Source organism: Lactuca sativa, chromosome 4 (assembly GCF_002870075.4).
Source record: "Lactuca sativa cultivar Salinas chromosome 4, Lsat_Salinas_v11, whole genome shotgun sequence".
Classification (NCBI taxonomy): domain Eukaryota; kingdom Viridiplantae; phylum Streptophyta; class Magnoliopsida; order Asterales; family Asteraceae; genus Lactuca; species Lactuca sativa.
In genome coordinates, this window is record NC_056626.2 from 14,387,215 (window position 1) to 14,404,557 (window position 17,343).

The 17,343-nt window shown below is 30.8% G+C and overlaps 1 protein-coding gene across 1 annotated transcript; it reads left to right on the forward strand.

Annotated features, from left to right (window-relative positions):
* Positions 1-11,956: 11,956 nt before the first annotated feature.
* On the forward strand, positions 11,957-14,973 carry LOC111909769 (TORTIFOLIA1-like protein 4). The gene is made up of 5 exons (XM_023905545.3): positions 11,957-12,989; positions 13,118-13,232; positions 13,453-13,985; positions 14,069-14,479; positions 14,633-14,973. The coding sequence occupies exons 1-4, from the start codon at positions 12,165-12,167 to the stop codon at positions 14,471-14,473; spliced, it is 1,878 nt and encodes a 625-aa protein (XP_023761313.1). The 5' UTR covers positions 11,957-12,164; the 3' UTR covers positions 14,474-14,479; positions 14,633-14,973.
* Positions 14,974-17,343: the final 2,370 nt, after the last annotated feature.

Sequence of the window (17,343 nt, forward strand, 5' to 3'; positions counted from 1 at the left end):
TATTATTTTCGGAACTTGAATTAACTAAAAAAAATAAAAAATAAATAAAAAAATACGTCTCACGGTCTCACAAAATATAGGTGGTTTCAAATAAAACTAACCCCATATATATATATATATATATATATATATATATATATATATATATATATATATATATATATATATATATATATATATATATATATATATTTCCGTTAAGTTTATTAGCTTCAGACCAATATATAAATATAACAATGCTAACAGTCATTTTCATCATTTTTGGATGCAAAGACGACATTGCATCAAATTCACAAATAAAAAGAGTAAGATAAATATAAAGTGATCTATTGTGTGAAATCGAATTCTCATCCCACTAGACAACAACATGCTTCCAACTTCTAACATCTAACAATTTGACATATTCGACCTAAAATTTAATGAATCATAAATATAAAAAAGTAAAATATTATTTGAACTATTTTATATATTATTGGCAATTCTTCAAACTTATAATGTTTAAAAAAAAATCCTATTTAAACAATTCCTTATTTAGTTATTTTAGACCTTTTGTTGTTATGTTTGGGTTTCTGGGCGCTAAAACGAAAATAGGAACAAAATATCGATACTATATATTTAGTAAACAAAGTATGATATAATATAATAATTAAAGGGAAAATGACTTAACATAATTTGTATTTTATACATATTTAGTTAATGATGCTTTTTTTAATGTACATTTGACTATTTAACGTGTTTTTTGTAGACATTCAATCCTTATAATCGTTTACTCAGGGTTAAACCGGAAAAAATGACTGAACTTGGTAAAATTGTTTTCAATTTATACATATTTAGTCTTTAATGTTTTTTTTGTTGCAAAATAAATCGTTGTTTTTGTATACATTCAATCCTTATAATCGATTATTCAGGTTTTGCTCATGACATCCTTCATGGAACAATCATTAATGCGGTGTTCTTATACGTGACTAATCTCTCACCTATATCAGTAACCTAATTCACGAATTGGTCAAATAATGTTGGTGCCCTAGTTTTTCTCCAAGTAGAAGATGTCTTCGACCTGACGGTCAGGTGTGACTCTCTTAAATGAGAGGTCATGGGTTCAAGTTTCACTAGAGACATAAGTGGTATTTAGGAGTATGTTAGTTTGTCGGTTAAAAAAAAGATGTTTTCGGCTTCAGTTTCATCTATTTTTAAAGTAGACAACGATATTATTTGTGATTGTTTCTTCGCAGCTTGAATTTTCACTTCCAAGATAAAATAACACACTAATAAAAAGTTTAGAATCTTTTTAATTCCTTGGTATGTCGATGTTGATCATTTTTCTACAAATAAATTCTTTGTTCTTTTTAAATTGACCTTTTTCTTACCTGCTTACATTTTATTTTTTGTTACTAAAGAAAATAGGTAAAGAGTGTATACTTTGGCAAAGGGTTGATGAATAGCATGTCATATGGAACCATGTGTGACAATCATTAATGAGATGTTCTCATCTGTGTCTCGTATAAAGACACATAATTAATGATTATCTCATATAAGATGTCGTGAGTAAAATTGGTCATAAGGACAAAATATGTATAAAAACAATAAGAACTTATTTGGAAACAAAAAATATTAAGAACTAAATGTGTACATAAGACTGACAAATATATACAACGAAAAACCAACAAACATGTTACCAACCGAACCAATATTGTTGGTAACCAGTATGTTTGGAAGCCAACTAGTTTGCTTGGTAGTACCGTAGCAATTGAGTAAATATGGTACAGTAATGATTCGGATTTTTAAATATCACGGTATTATCGTACCAGCCAATTCCATTTAGATATGTATATGTGTGTGTGTGTGTGTGTGTATATATATATATATATATATATATATATAGATCCAGTAAGAATTTTTTTTGGTATGAACGTAAGAAGTTTTTTTTTTTTCCAGCATAGTTTTTTGACAAACAAAACAAATGAATCAGTAAATGAACATTGACTTTCTGACCTAGTTAACTTTTGGGTAAATTGCTAGATTTAGAGTGTAGACTAAGGTTTGACCGTGTGTGTTTCGATAGGTGGATTGTAGCACCAGTTTAACGTCTATACAAGCTGTAGTATATCCGATTCAAGTATGGGGTGAGTTTTGATGGGTTTTGAGCATTCTAACACTCATATGGTGTGCATGCAACCCTAGAAACCTTGGATATATGTTTTCTCTATTATACATGTAAACTTTAATTTTTCCAAAGTTTCATTCTAACTAGCATATCATGGGGTATATTGTAACACCCATAAAATTCGAGCCAAATTAAAACATTTTAATTCATTCAAAAACCATTAAGTTCATACATTTGTTTTCAAAATAGTTTAAACATTAGAGTATTTCCCAAAACCATATCACATAAATCATAAAACATGAGGAGCGGTACGATCACGCCTTCGCCTCGCCACGTTCTCCTGAAGTACCTGAAACAAAACACTGAACTGTAAGCCCGAAAGCTTAGTGAGTTACCCCCAAAATACCAACCACACGCAAACATACTCATAACATATCACAAAAAAAACCATGCACATCAGGTCTACAGTGTGATTGGTCCGCCCGTACTGGGCCTTCAATCCACGTGGTCTACTCTCTGAGGCTACAGTATAACTGGTCCGCCCACACTGGGCCTTCAGTCGGCCTGGTCCACTCTTCGAGTTTCAGCACGTCTAGTCTGCCCTCTTGGGGCCTTCAGCCTGTCTAGACCGCTCGCTGGGCCTTCGGAATATCCGGTCCTCCCTGGGTATGTTGGCCTACAACACAAAGCATGATCCGCCTCAACCCAACCCTCGTCAAACAATCATATGCACAATAAACAATTAATCGAATAACAATCCTTAACCAGACAAACAGTCTAACAGATCACATAGCATATCAGTAAGATAGCAAGAGAAAAATAGAGTACAAGTTGAAGACTCCAAAAGATGATTACTCTAAATCTAGTACCAATCCCATATTTATAAGGATGAAAAAAGCGTACAAAGAATACATAAGGGTCTAAACAATACAGCTTCGACACTAACAATGCCCTTATGCAAAAACAACAAAAGAGTCTTCGACACTAAAACATGACCAGGAATGCTTCGACACCTCACAACCAATTTCGACCCCTACAATGGGGTGGGGGGATCTATTGAGAGCACTAGTTTTTTTTAGATCATTAGGATCAATATATCAACTACTAAGTTAAAAGGTTGTACCTTAGTAAATTGGACACACATGTACTAAACTATAACAAAAACCTACTTATTTTTTTTCCTTTTGCAATTTTTAAAGCTTATTTATTTTTGAAAAAAACCAAAATACCAAAATTCATAATTTTTTGTTCTCTATAAATAGACATCAATAATAATATATAATTTTATGTTAATGTTTTTATATGTCTATATTGGTGATGTGCACATTATGTACATTTGTGTTTGTACACATAAAATGTGCACAAATACACATTACTCGAAAAAAATGTTTAAAAAAAAAGAATTCAATGAATTACGTTCTATAACAATGTCTTAGCCTATTAATATGTTTTTTAAATCGAAAAAAGTTCATAGTTGTGCATATTTGTTATGTGCACATATGTACATTTATGTTTGTGCGCACACACATTTATGTTTATGCATACATGCATATTTTTGTTTGTGCATACATGTATTATTTATATGTAAAATATGCAAATGTGTATATTTATGTTTTTAACATGTCTATAATAGTGATGTACACATATGTATATTTGTGTTTGTACACATTAAATGTGCACATATACATCTCATTCGAAAAAAACATTTTTTTGAATTTGTTTCCAAGAAATCACATCTATAGCAATATCTTAGTATATTAAGACATTTTTTTAAATAAGGAAAAAAGTCCACAAATGTGCATGTGTATATTTGTGATGTGCACATATGCACGTTTCTGTTTGAGCACATATGCATGTTTCTGTTTCCACACATATTCATTATTTATATGTAAAGTGTGTGTATATGCACATTAGTCGGAACAAAATGAACAATATTTCAAAACATTGAATAGAGAAGACATAAAATATTCAAAAAATTTATATATGTTCATTGATGAACAAATGTACATTTGTGAACATTGTTCATAGATGAAACATGATGTAGATGTTGATCATATTTTCCTCATTATGAACCCTACATCAGAGAACCCTACTAACTTCTTCATCTTCTTCATCGCCACCATCATTACCATAGAGTACCAACCATCACACCATAGCCTCTTATAGAAAAACAAATACAAAGAAATTGATAAAATATTGGTGAACTAAATTAGAATTAAAACCATATGGCATATGTGTTGTAAGACATGAGATGCTAGTAAATGTTATAGTAAAATAAGATGATGAAAAAAGGAAAAGATTTAATGTTAACCATAACATGATGATAATAAGTAGTCTTGAGGAGGTCTTTAGTGTGTTCTTTAACTAACTTGAGCTGATCAAGGGTAATTGCAAAGCATTTTGTGGTAACTAAAACAACAAAATCACCTATGGACAAATGAAGTTTTGTTCATTTTTGTAATAAATCGACAATGAGAAGATGTAAAACATTTGTAATGAAAAGTATGAGTATGTAGGAACATGTATTGAGCACATAATCACATCGAGGCACAATGTATCACAAAATAACAATATCCATCTTGTTGGAATTTTTACAACCACCTTGTGTGCACATTAATTGGTCTTAGATTTCGCCATTGTTGAGATCTTTGCTTCATCAATTTGCACCTTGTGTTCCTGTAATAAGAACTAAGATCAAGTACAACGTATATCCACCGAATGATTGGTGCCTATCCAATTCAAGAACAACCTAGTAGACCATGCTAACTACTTATCTTCTTGGTCCATTGACAACTGTTGCAATTGGTTTGGTGTAGTTTGTGATAACTTCACCCACCACGTCAAGGAGTTTCACCTCCATGGACCTGATGATGATAAACGCGAAGAAGCAACAAAACAAATGTTAGAATGAATCATAAGAATACTTGATACGAGTCCAATTTACAAGAACACAATGTGCAAATTGTGTATAAGCGATATAAAAAAGGAACGATTGCACAATGAGATGAGAGAGATTAAGAGAGTGAAGAGTCATTAACAAAACTTGAGCTGGTGATCGTATTTCGTCTTAGGTTATGACATTATTGAGATCTTCGATCGTTGCAACAATATGTTCGTGTATAAAGTAAGGGACGAAAAGAATTACTTCCGAATTGAAGGAATGAACTGCATATTGATTCTAGCTTAATCAAATTCAGTTCTAATGAAGGCATCATTGAACACAGGATCAAAACGTCATAGCGAACAATTAGTTCCAATCTACTTGACAATAAGACGTGTGCTTTGGAGGTATTTGATTCGGTGTTTTGCATATATAATTTTAATGGTGTACCTTTCTAATTTAATGCCTCAAAATTTGATCATAAGATCTTAAAATAGTTCATGATCTCAATGAAACTTTATATATATATATATATATATATATATATATATATATATATATATATATATATATATATATATATAGGGTTAGGTTATTTTGTTTTCACTATCTATTGTGTGCATGTATGACTGATTCTGGACCAATCATTTTAGTTATTTTAAGAAAGTAATTAATGCATATTACATGTCGAAGATATAATGAATATTAATTACATCTTCAACATTTAATATGCATTAATTACTTTCTTAAAATAACTAAAATGATTGGTCCAGAATCACTCATACATGCACACAATAGATAGTGAAAACATTTGAACCTAACTATATATATATATATATATATATATATATATATATATATATATATATATATATATATATATAATAAATGTTGAAACACAAAATAAACTATTCATAACAAATTAATAAAAATAATAAATGTAGTTTTTCAGATTGCATGCAAGAAAATACGAAGATTTACAACGGAAATTAAAACATACAAAAAGTGTATTTGAATGACCTATAAACTATTTTATGTTATTTTACATGTTTTTAAAGTTTTGAAATTCGAATTTTAGCAAACTCGTTTTAGAGTACTTAATTTTTACGTAAAAACCTTAAAACCAACTTTTGGTTGTTGAAAAGACAACTATTTGCTCAACAGACAACAATGTTTCACATAATACAATATTATAGTGGCTGATTTGTGAATTATATGTCGGTGTTCGTGAACTCGACGTAAATGTTTATAAATTTCATTAAATATACAAATTATACGATGGAATTCACGAAAAATTCTTTTAAATATAGTACTTACGAAATTTGTCATGATATTATTACAATACATTATATCAAAAGCTATTTTGGATTTAAATCATTAATTGCATATGCTTGGAGATAGAATTTAATTCATGAATGAAAAAGAAAACATATATCTAGGGGGTGTCGAACGGGTAAAATTTTCGGGTTTCGGGTAGAACGGGTTGGGCAGAACGGGTATTTCCTTAAGAAAAAAAATAACCGATACCCGACCTATATTGTAATTCGGGTTTTCGGGTTTCGGGTATTCGGGTTTGAGGTCGGGTCGGATAATTATCGGGTATACCCGAAAAGTTCTTAAATGACACTTATTGATATTTTTTTTACATGTTGGTTGGTTTAATAAAGAATTGGGTAGGAAAATACTTTATATAATTAACAAGTACATATATAGTAACAATATAAATCATTATAATATCTTATGTACTTTTTTAATTCCATTCCAAATTTTGATAAAACAAAAAAAAACCATGAATATGATTAGCATGGAATAATAAGTCTAAACGCAACAAAAAAAGTCTAAATAATTAAATTCTAAACACAACAAAAAAAAAGTCTAAACACAACCCAACTAAACAATAAAAGTCTATACATAACAAAAGAGTAAAATTCATAAGTCATAACCCAACTCCAAACATAACAAAAAGAGTAAAATTCATAAGTCATAACCGAACTCAAAACATAAAAGTCTAAACATAACAAAACAAAGTCTTGCATCTTCACGTTGCCATATTCATTTCCCGTTGCAAGTTTGTGTCGACTGTCGAGCCGTCGTTCATAAGAAGGAAACGAAGAGTTTTGTTTTATTTGAAGTGTGCATACGTGACTGCATTGTATATTTGATATTATTTAAAAAACGAATTCGGGTATGCGGGTATACCCGAAAATAAATATTCATACCTAAAACCCGACCTATATTATTATCGGGTTAACTTATTCCCCGGATGTTCATACCCATTACCCGTTCTACCCGACCCATTCTACCCGAATTCGGAACGGGTCAGATGGGTAGAACGAGTTTTGAGTTTTTTCGACAGGCCTACATATATTGGTGTTAGTACATTTGTTTATCATTTTAGGCGTGCTATTTAAATTTAAAATATTTACAAAAATACATTATTCTATTGAAGTTTTCTATCATTTTAATGTGATTAACAAAGTTTTCTTCACCCATATTCTCTCACAATTTCTCTCTCTCTCTCTCTCTCTCTCTATATATATATATATATATATATATATATATATATATATATATATATATATATATATATATATATAAAAGTTTATTTGAGACAATGTTAATTTTGTGAGATATGAGAATGCGATCCTACTCACTCATCTTGGAGTTCAAAAAATAAAAAAAATAAATCAAAAACTCAAAATAAAAGGAAAAATAAAAAAAATATTTTTATAATTATTATTTCCATTATTTTATTCACTAAAAAAATAAAATAAAAATAAAATAAATTAAAAATTACCGTTTTTTAAATATATGTGAAATATTATAATAAAATATTAAACTGTAAATATTCAAATAGAATTAATAAATTGTTAGAATATTGTAGTATTTTACTAGAATTGTTAGATATATTAAAATATTCTATTATTCTATTAAATTGTTAGAATTTGTAGAATATTCTAATATTTTATTAAAATTGTTTGAATATTTGTAGTCTAACATTCTAGTAGAATATCTGAATATTTTAAATGTTTGGTTGTATATTTTATATTAGAATATTTCACAGATATTAAAAAAAATGGTATTTTTTTTTATTTTTTAGTTTTTATTTTTTTATTTTTTTTTATTTTTTTCAGAAAATATCAATAATGAAAATAATATTTAATTTTTTTTCGAAATCTTTCGATTATTTTGCATTTTAATTTTTCTTAATCTCCAAAATAAGTGGATATGATTGCATCTAAATGTCTCATAAAATATATTAGTCTGAAATAAACCTAACCCTTTATTTATTTATATATATATATATATATATATATATATATATATATATATATATATATATATATATATATATATATATATATATATATAAAAGATAATTTAAGACCATTTTAGACCTCTATATTCAACACCAATTTTATGTTAATGAAAAATAAATCAAAGAATTTGTTATTCATTATTAAAAATATAACAAAAGTTAGTTGGGTTAAATAAAAATTTAAATGATAAAGAATTTGTTATTCATTATTAAAATTGATTTTTTTTTTTTTTTTTTGTTTTTAGTGTAAAATTTTAATGTCGTGGAAGTGAGAACTTTAGGGTGCGTTTGGTACAAAGAAATTGAATTGATGCAGAGAATGGAAATGAAGAGAAAGAGAATTAAGCTGGAGAAAGAGAATTGACTCCCCTGTTTGGTAGAACTGAGAATCCATTAGAGAAAGTTTTTGAGAATCATTTCTCTTGTTTGGTTGTATTAATCAATGAAATGGAAATGAGTTTTTTTTACCTTGTTTATTTATTTTCAAACAAGATTTTTTTTATAAAAATGCATTATGATGTACATCTTAATTAGTCAAAATATGCACCTTTTATGTTTTTATTTTTTTATTTTAATATTAATTATTACTAAATAATTTATTTTCTAATCAATTAATATTATTTTTTATACATCTTGTGTTGGAAAACATATTTCTAATGTAAAAGAATAACTTACAAATAGATTTTAAAGAAATATGCAAATCATACTATTCAAAAGCTTTGTCCAATGTAGGATATATGCAAAAAGTATAATTCAATATTCCTAACAAATAAAAAAACATAACTATGTCTAATACTAAATGTGCAAAGAATCAACTTCAAAATTCCTAAAAAATAAAAAAATAAAAACATAACTAAAAATAACCTAATCATGATATTGAGCCATCCCCGATCATTTCCATGTAACAAATCTTTTCTTCTTCTGTCATCTTAAAAAACGCCCGGGCACGAAATTGATCTTTGCTAAACATGTCAATCGCCTTAATTCGCTGTTTGACATTGATATTTGGCATGCGTTGTATATCTTCGATAACTTTATCTATCATATCACATGCTTCTTTATTTTCTTGCCTTCCTATATTGTATATTGTTTCATTAAGTTTTTCACCAACCTCCTTGAAAGTCTCTTTCATTTCTTTCGCTGCTTCCTTATAAGAGCTTTTCGTGTCATCCGTTGGAGGCCTTTTGCGTTTATGTATGAACTTCAACATCGGCAGTAACACAATATTTATCTGTATCCCAGCCGAATCCACTTGTGTTTGTTCCATATACCATATCGTGCACGATGTTGAAATGGTTTTTCCATGTCTTCATCCTCGATTTAATATGAGGCTCTGCTTTCAAACCCGAGTTAGGAAGACTTACATCTAGTAATTGTTGCACTGCCTTTAAATAACCGGGTTTGAATCCGTTGTCAGCACCACCATACTTTCCGGATGCATGTAACTCCAACAACGCCTCAATTAATTTTGCATCCTCTTCAGTAGTCCATGTGTGTTTGTTTTGCCATGCCATGTCTACAAATTGTTTTTTACATAAAAGATGTTTCAAATATCATAATACAATCATAACTTCTGTTTGTGGCTGTATAACTCAACCAAAACTTCACCAATTAAACTGTTTTTTGATTCTAAAACGTAGACAATATAGAGGAGTACACTTTGAAAAAAAAATCGCAACATTCCGAGCTTGTATGAAGCTTTTATGATGGTTCAAAGTTGGACAAAATTTATAAAAAGTGCTGAAATATCATAAAACAATCATAACAGCTCATGTTTGTGGCTGTATAACTCAACCAACACTTAATCAATTAAGCTGTTTTTTGATTCTAAAACGTAGAAAATACAGAGGAGTATGGTTTGAAAAAAAAATCACATCATTCCGAGCTTGTATGAAGCTTTTATGATGGTTCAAAGTTGGACAAAATTTATAAAAAGTGTTGAAATATCATAAAACAATCATAACAGCTCCTGTTCGTGGCTGTATAACTCAACCAAATCTTAATCAATTAAGCTGTTTTTCGAGTCTAAAACGTAGACAATACAGAGGAGTATAGTTTGAAAAAAAAATCACATCATTCCGAGCTTGTATGAAGTTTTTATGATGGTTCAAAGTTGGACAAAATTTATAAAAAGTGCTGAAATATCATAAAACAATCATAACAGCTCCTGTTTGTGGCTGTATAACTCAACCAAATCTTAATCAATTAAGTTGTTTTTCGAGTCTAAAACGTAGCCAATACAGAGGAGTACAGTTTGAAAAAAAAAACCGTATCATTCCGAGCTTATATGAAGCTTTTATGATGGTTCAAAGTTTGACAAAATTTATAAAAAGTGCAGAAATATCATAAAACAATCATAACAGCTCATGTTTGTGGTTGTATAACTCAACCAAAACTTAACAAATTACGCTGATTTTTAACTCTAAAACATAGAAAATAAAGAGTAGTACAGTTTGAAAAATAAATCACATCATTCCAAGCTTGTATGATGCTTTTATGGTGGTTCAAAGTTGGGTAAAAGTTCAAAAAAAAAAAAAAAAATCTGCAATAGAAAAGCAATTTCCATTGTACTGTTAACAATGTTACCAAATTTTAACATCAAAAACATGATTCAAACATGTTTACAGAATCGATCTTGGCAATATTTTTAACACAATTCAATGAATTCTTTAATTGGAAGAATTGACATCAAGATTAACAATCACACCTTGAATTGGAAGAGGATAAAACAAAAATCGCCCAAGAAGAATGCGTGAATGGAGAAACAATCGTGACTTCGATCGTATACAGTCGTGACTTCGGTCCTATACTGCTGACTTTGATTATGTATCGACATATGTAGGGCAAAAAAATTTGGTTTTGATCACTTACGTGGGGCGATTGCATGAAAATCCGGTAGCCAATTTTGAAAAATCTTGATCGATTAGGGGTAATGAGGTTCGAATGGGGGGCAATTTGATTTCTCCGCTTTTTTTTATTTTGATTCTCGATCACGTCGTTCTATCTTTTCTTCTCTTTTCTCTTTTAAAAATAGAAAATGAATTTGATGGAAAGGGAATTGATTTATTTCTCAATTCCTAACTTTTTTTATTAACCAAACAAGAGAAAATGAATCAATTCCTTTTCCCTACATTTATTTCCCTGTACCAAACACCCCCTTAGTGTTCAAAAATTAGCATTTCGGCATTTTTATTGTTTTGTAATTAAAATTGGTGTAAAAAACCAAATATTGATAAAATATATGAGAAATAATTTAAATAGTGAAATCAAATTTATCAAAAAAGCGTTATTTATAGAGGTCAATTATTTTGTAACCATAATAGTCTACCGTTTTTAAACCTCTAAATATTGAGTTTTATTATTATTATTATTATTTTAACAGGCATAATTTTTTCTTATACTGTATTTCTTATCGTTTGTACTAAAAAACATAACAATTTATAAAAATTAATAAATACCATTATCTCAAATATTTTAGTAATAAAAGATTTTTATAGACACAAATTAATACAAAGATTATATTGGTCTAATATAGTTTTGTTTTCTGATATTTGATTTAATAATAATAATAATAATAACAATAATAATTGATTGGTCTAATATAGTTAAGTTATTAAACATTGTTAAAATAACAGAGCGCAAATTACACAAATATCCATCTTGCTGTTCTTCCTCCACGTTCTCCTTTCGCTCTCTCCATTTATAAGCAATTCATTTCGTGTACTTCCAGTAAACGCTTGACCCAATCCAATTTTGACCCTCCATCGCCATCTTCATCTCCTGCGCCTCCTCCGCCTTAAAACGGTGGTGCTACACCGCTGCACCTTTCTCACGATATACTCCACACCAAATTTCGGACAATGTCTCTTTCTAAACGAGTCTCATTAACTCCTCAATCACCGGCACAACCTCAACAAGATCTCAAGCACCGAGTGATCACTTGCCTCAACAAGCTCTCTGACCGTGATACGCTTGCCGTTGCTGCGACGGAGCTGGAGTCTATCGCTCTCAGCCTCAATCATGACTCTTTTGCGCCTTTCCTCACTTACCTCTCGGCTACGTCGTCTTCTGACAAGTCGCCTGTACGGAGGCAATGCGTCCGTATCTTGGGTGTTCTCTCAATAACTCACGGTGATGCTTTGTCACCACACGTTTCTAAAATGCTTGCCGCTGTAGTTCGCCGCCTCCGTGACCCTGATTCCGCTGTCCGGTCTGCCTGCGTTGGAGCTGTGTCGTCCATTGCATCGGAAATCTCTAAACCGTCCTTCTCTTCGTTGTCAAAGCCGTTAGTGGAAGCCGTTCTGACAGAACAGGATCAGAACTCTCAGATCGGCTCGGCGTTGTGTCTGTCGGCGGCGATAGAGGCGTCGCCGGATCCTGAACCGGCACAGTTGCAAAAGCTATTGCCTAGGGTTTTGAAATTGATTAAATCCGATGGGTTCAAAGCTAAACCTGCGCTGTTAACTGTTATCGGCAGCATTGCTGCAGCTGGTGGCGCCTCTTCTAACCGGAATTCACTTAATTCCTTGATTCCGTGCTTGGTTGACTTTCTGAGTAGTGATGATTGGGCGGCGAGGAAGGCGGCAGTTGAGGCGTTAGGAAGGTTGGCAGTGGTGGAGAAGGTTCACTTGACAGCTTTCAGATCATCATGTCTTGCGTCTTTAGAGAATAAGAGATTCGATAAGGTATCAACTATCAAATCATACTATTTCAATTTCAAATGAATCTTCTACATACGGTCTGTGTAAAATCATTTCAGGAATCGAGCAATTTCTTTTCCTAATGGATTCAATTTGATTAACAAATGTAACAGGTGAAGGTAGTTCGTGAATCGATGAATCAGACATTAGAGTTGTGGAAGGAGATTCCAGGGCATCTAGATGAAGTTCCCGTTTCACCTCAATTGAATGTCATTTCATCTTCTAAAGGTAAACCGTTTTTGTGATTGATTCGTAAAAGTCAAGCTTAGTCGGAAGAAATCTTCCTAAAACCTTCTTGACACATCAATTAGTTGTTGCTTATCTTTTGGTTAGGTATTCGTATTATTTTTCATTTTGTTCAATCATGGTGGTTGGTTTTCTGGTAAAAGTGTGTTAGGTGATCTAAACTAAAATTATTTCATACCTAATTTGATTCTTATGGATCCAGATAATGGTCCTCCTATTACCTCTTTACAGACTCCATTAAAGGAAACAATTCCCAGTAGCAGAAATTCTCCAATTCAACGATCATCTCCAACCACAACACAAAGTAGAAGTCCCCCAAAGAGTAACTACAGGAAACCAAATGCTTCAATTGCCAGAAAAGTTGATTTTGAGAAAGAAACTGATTCCATAGTTAACATTCCTGTATCCATGGATTGTAAAGAAAAGTTCATTAATAAAAAAATGGAGCCTTCTGAAAGAGTAGATACAGACAAAACCATCATCTTGGAAACCGAAAAACGAGTTACAGAACAGGTGATTTCCAACAAAACACGAGAGGGCAATTTCGGAAAACCTAATGGTTCAAGATTTGGTTCTCGTGTGGTTCCATTTATTGATGATTGTGAGTTTGACATAAATGGAAACACAATCGAATATGATTATGGAAACCAAAAAGAAGTTGAAGATTTGTCTCGGATCCAAAAACAACTTGTTCAGATCGAAAATCAACAGTCCAATCTCTTAAATCTTTTACAGGTGCTTTGACATTATTACATTAATACCCCTCTCAAATATTTCTTTTACTTATCAACAACTATTTGTTTAATTATTTATTTCAGAAATTCATGGGAAATTCTCGTAGTGGGATGAATTCTTTGGAGACACGAGTAAATGGTCTAGAAAGAGCACTTGATGAAATATCATATGATTTAGCAATATCAAGTGGGAGAGTTTCAACCACGGATTCTTGTTGCATGGGTACCGAGTTCTTGAGTCCTAAATATTGGTGGAGGACAGAAGGGCAATATGGTCCAAGATCACCTTTCCGTGGAACTCACCAATCACTTTCCGACAGGTGTCCCGACATTACTAAACTTGGTAGTCCTACTCATACAGCAAGTCCCGGAAGAAGCTTTGAGTCATTAATGAACGCACGAAAGAAGAAAGCTGCTCAGGTCCAAAATCGTAATTTTGACAGGTTTGATGGGGGCTCTTTGGGCAATTGCATACAACAGCGAATCTAAAACAAGGTATATTTGAACATCCTGAGTAATTACTATTTGTGTTGGTTCCTTTGTTTTTCCACATTTGCCCTTGGCCTGGGACCATTTTGAAAGATAAAAACTCTCCTTAAATAGAATATCCATCTTTATTTTAACAATCTTTTTTTCCTGTAATTTCAGATCTGTGTAGAAGCTGATATAAAGATTATCCCATTATTTACCACAAGTTATCACCACTCGAAAGGTATTGGAGAATTGAGATAGATATGTACAGAGAAAAGCCCTTTTGCTTTTTTTTAATTTTTTATTTCTTGGTATACATGGGTTTTGGGTATTGTGGACATGATTTATGTGTTCACAAAGTTGAAGCTTATATTGTTTCTGGGGTTGTGCTTTCACTGCCATTGAGACAAAATTTGCAAATGGAAAGTAAAAGTTTACCCCAATTGTTATGTGTGATTTACTTTCCTATTTGGGTAAGTTACGTGAATGAAATACGGATATTTACATTTTTTTATAAATACGATTTATACTCTTGCCATTAAAAACTTCACATTTTAGAATGAGAATGCTGTGAAATATAGATACACACACATGATGTACTATTTTTTCCGTAGCAAAAAATGACATCTAAACAACAATATGATCTTATCGACATGACTGCATTTTGGTGGTAATCAAAGATCATGGTCAGAAAGCCCCATTTGACATGGTTAAAATGAAGAGTTGGATCAAGTATTCACAAATGCAAAAAAATATGGTGGACTACACCACGACATACTGTGATTCGACGTTAAAATGTCATATTTTGCAACAAGTTGCAACCTATATTAGCGAATAAATGTGTCCTGTGAGATTTAAACATGGACCTGGTTTGTAAATAGATGACAAGATTTGTAGTTAAAGAAGAGTTGTTGTTCGATTTATTGTCAAGTAAGACGCAATATCCTTAGGTGATATGCTTTTAAAATGCGGGAATTAGCAAAAGTTAACACGCTAAAAAGATCTTCAAAATTGGAAAGTGGGATATCATGAACATGTGTCGTTTGGTCCCTAAATGCAACTTATTATTAAGAGCGAAGCTACCATATATCAATGTGGGTATTAGAAATTTTTTTAATTTTACTTGTTGATTGGTGGGGATTTTTTTTTCGCTTGCTTCCTATTGGCCCACATTTTTTTCCCTTTTTGGTTTTGTGGGTTTCTTTTTGATTTTTTTTCTTTTTCCCTTCTTCAAGATAGTGGTTTCCACCTGATGGCCCGAGCACACTACGTGTTATCTACTCAGACAACCCACCATCCTATAGACACTTTTTTCGATGTTCCCACCACTAAAAAGTCACATTAACAACAACTGGATACAATTGATTATTTATTAGAAATTTATTTTAATAAATATTCAATAAAATTCTTATAATTGAATTAGAAATTATTTATTTATAGGAAATAGTTAATTTTCATTAGCAAGTAATATAACATATATTATTTCATAATGTATGAACCAGTTGTGTACAACTTTTTGGATTAGTTCAGTTTTTTTTCTTTTAGGAAAAGACAAAGTTTATATCTTATAAACTCTGAGTTTATAAAATATAAACAAGCTCTTCTTTTTATATACAATTTCCAAAAAATTGAATAAAGATAAAGAGTTATGACTTTTCTATTAGTTTATTCAAAAAAATTCAAGCATGGGAGACATGTTTATGACATGAGGACATATGTGCTTAAAGTGTTAAGACCTAATGGTTAAGACATTCACTTTATACATATAAATAAGAGGCTTGCACTCTTGAATGGCTTGCACCATTTCTCCATCTCAAAACGTAACTTGCATGGTGCAAGTTACTCTCTCCCTTTTGTTCTTATTTTCTTCAAGAACACTTGCATCTTCAAGCTTTCTTTAAGTTCATATTGGTTATGAACTTAAAACTTAAGGGTTTAAGAGTTTTAGACTAGCATCTACATCAAGTTGAGTCATTGTTGGTGTCCTAAACGTTTCATATTTTTCATCAACTTCTAAGCCTCCTAAGAGGACCTAAAGAACTACAAAGGTTGTTATTTCTTCATCATTCTATGGTTGGTGTTTTAATCTTTCTATAACTTGCAAGAAGATCATTGTGGGTATAAAATGTTTATGTTATTTCAAAATTAAAGTCTTCTGTTGCCATATTTTTCTAGTTTATGAAACTATTTTTGAACTAAAACCCAACAATTGGTATTAGAGCCACGTTGCAAGTTTGGTTAGATTTTTTTTGGAAATCTTAGTTTTTGGAGAATATGGATAACTTGTTTTTGTATAAAAATAAATTCATACATATTTTCTATGACAATTTTTTTTGGTTACATTATGTGACAAAAGTTTTATGCATCTTTTGTCATTTAAAGTTGTCTTAGGAAAACAAAGGTTGTTTAATGTGTATATTGATGTATATGATATGCTTTAACTAACCAAGGACCAGTGTGTTGTTATGTTGTTGTGTTGGTTATTTTTGTTATAAAATGGTTGTAATAATTTATTTATTCATATGAAATGTAATAAATTAAATAGATTAGTTTTCTTGTTTATTTTTATAAAGTAATAAATTAGTTTTTAGAAATAATTTATTTATACAAAGATGTAACAAGAAATGAAGTTGAAGCCATTTTTTTGAAGACAAAAGGGAAAGTTTTGTGTTCAACATGTGTTGGGAAGAACATGAAACTTTCTAAAAAGTGTCATGAATGCTTTACATGTGTTGAACAAGTGCTGAACAAAAAAATGACACTTTCTGAGAGGTGTCATGAAAGCTGCAGTTTTTCCTTTAAAGAAGCCTTTCAAAACTTTTGCAAACAATGGGTGTTTACTCAAGTGGGAGCTTCTAATACAACATTACAAGAAGATTTTTTTGGTA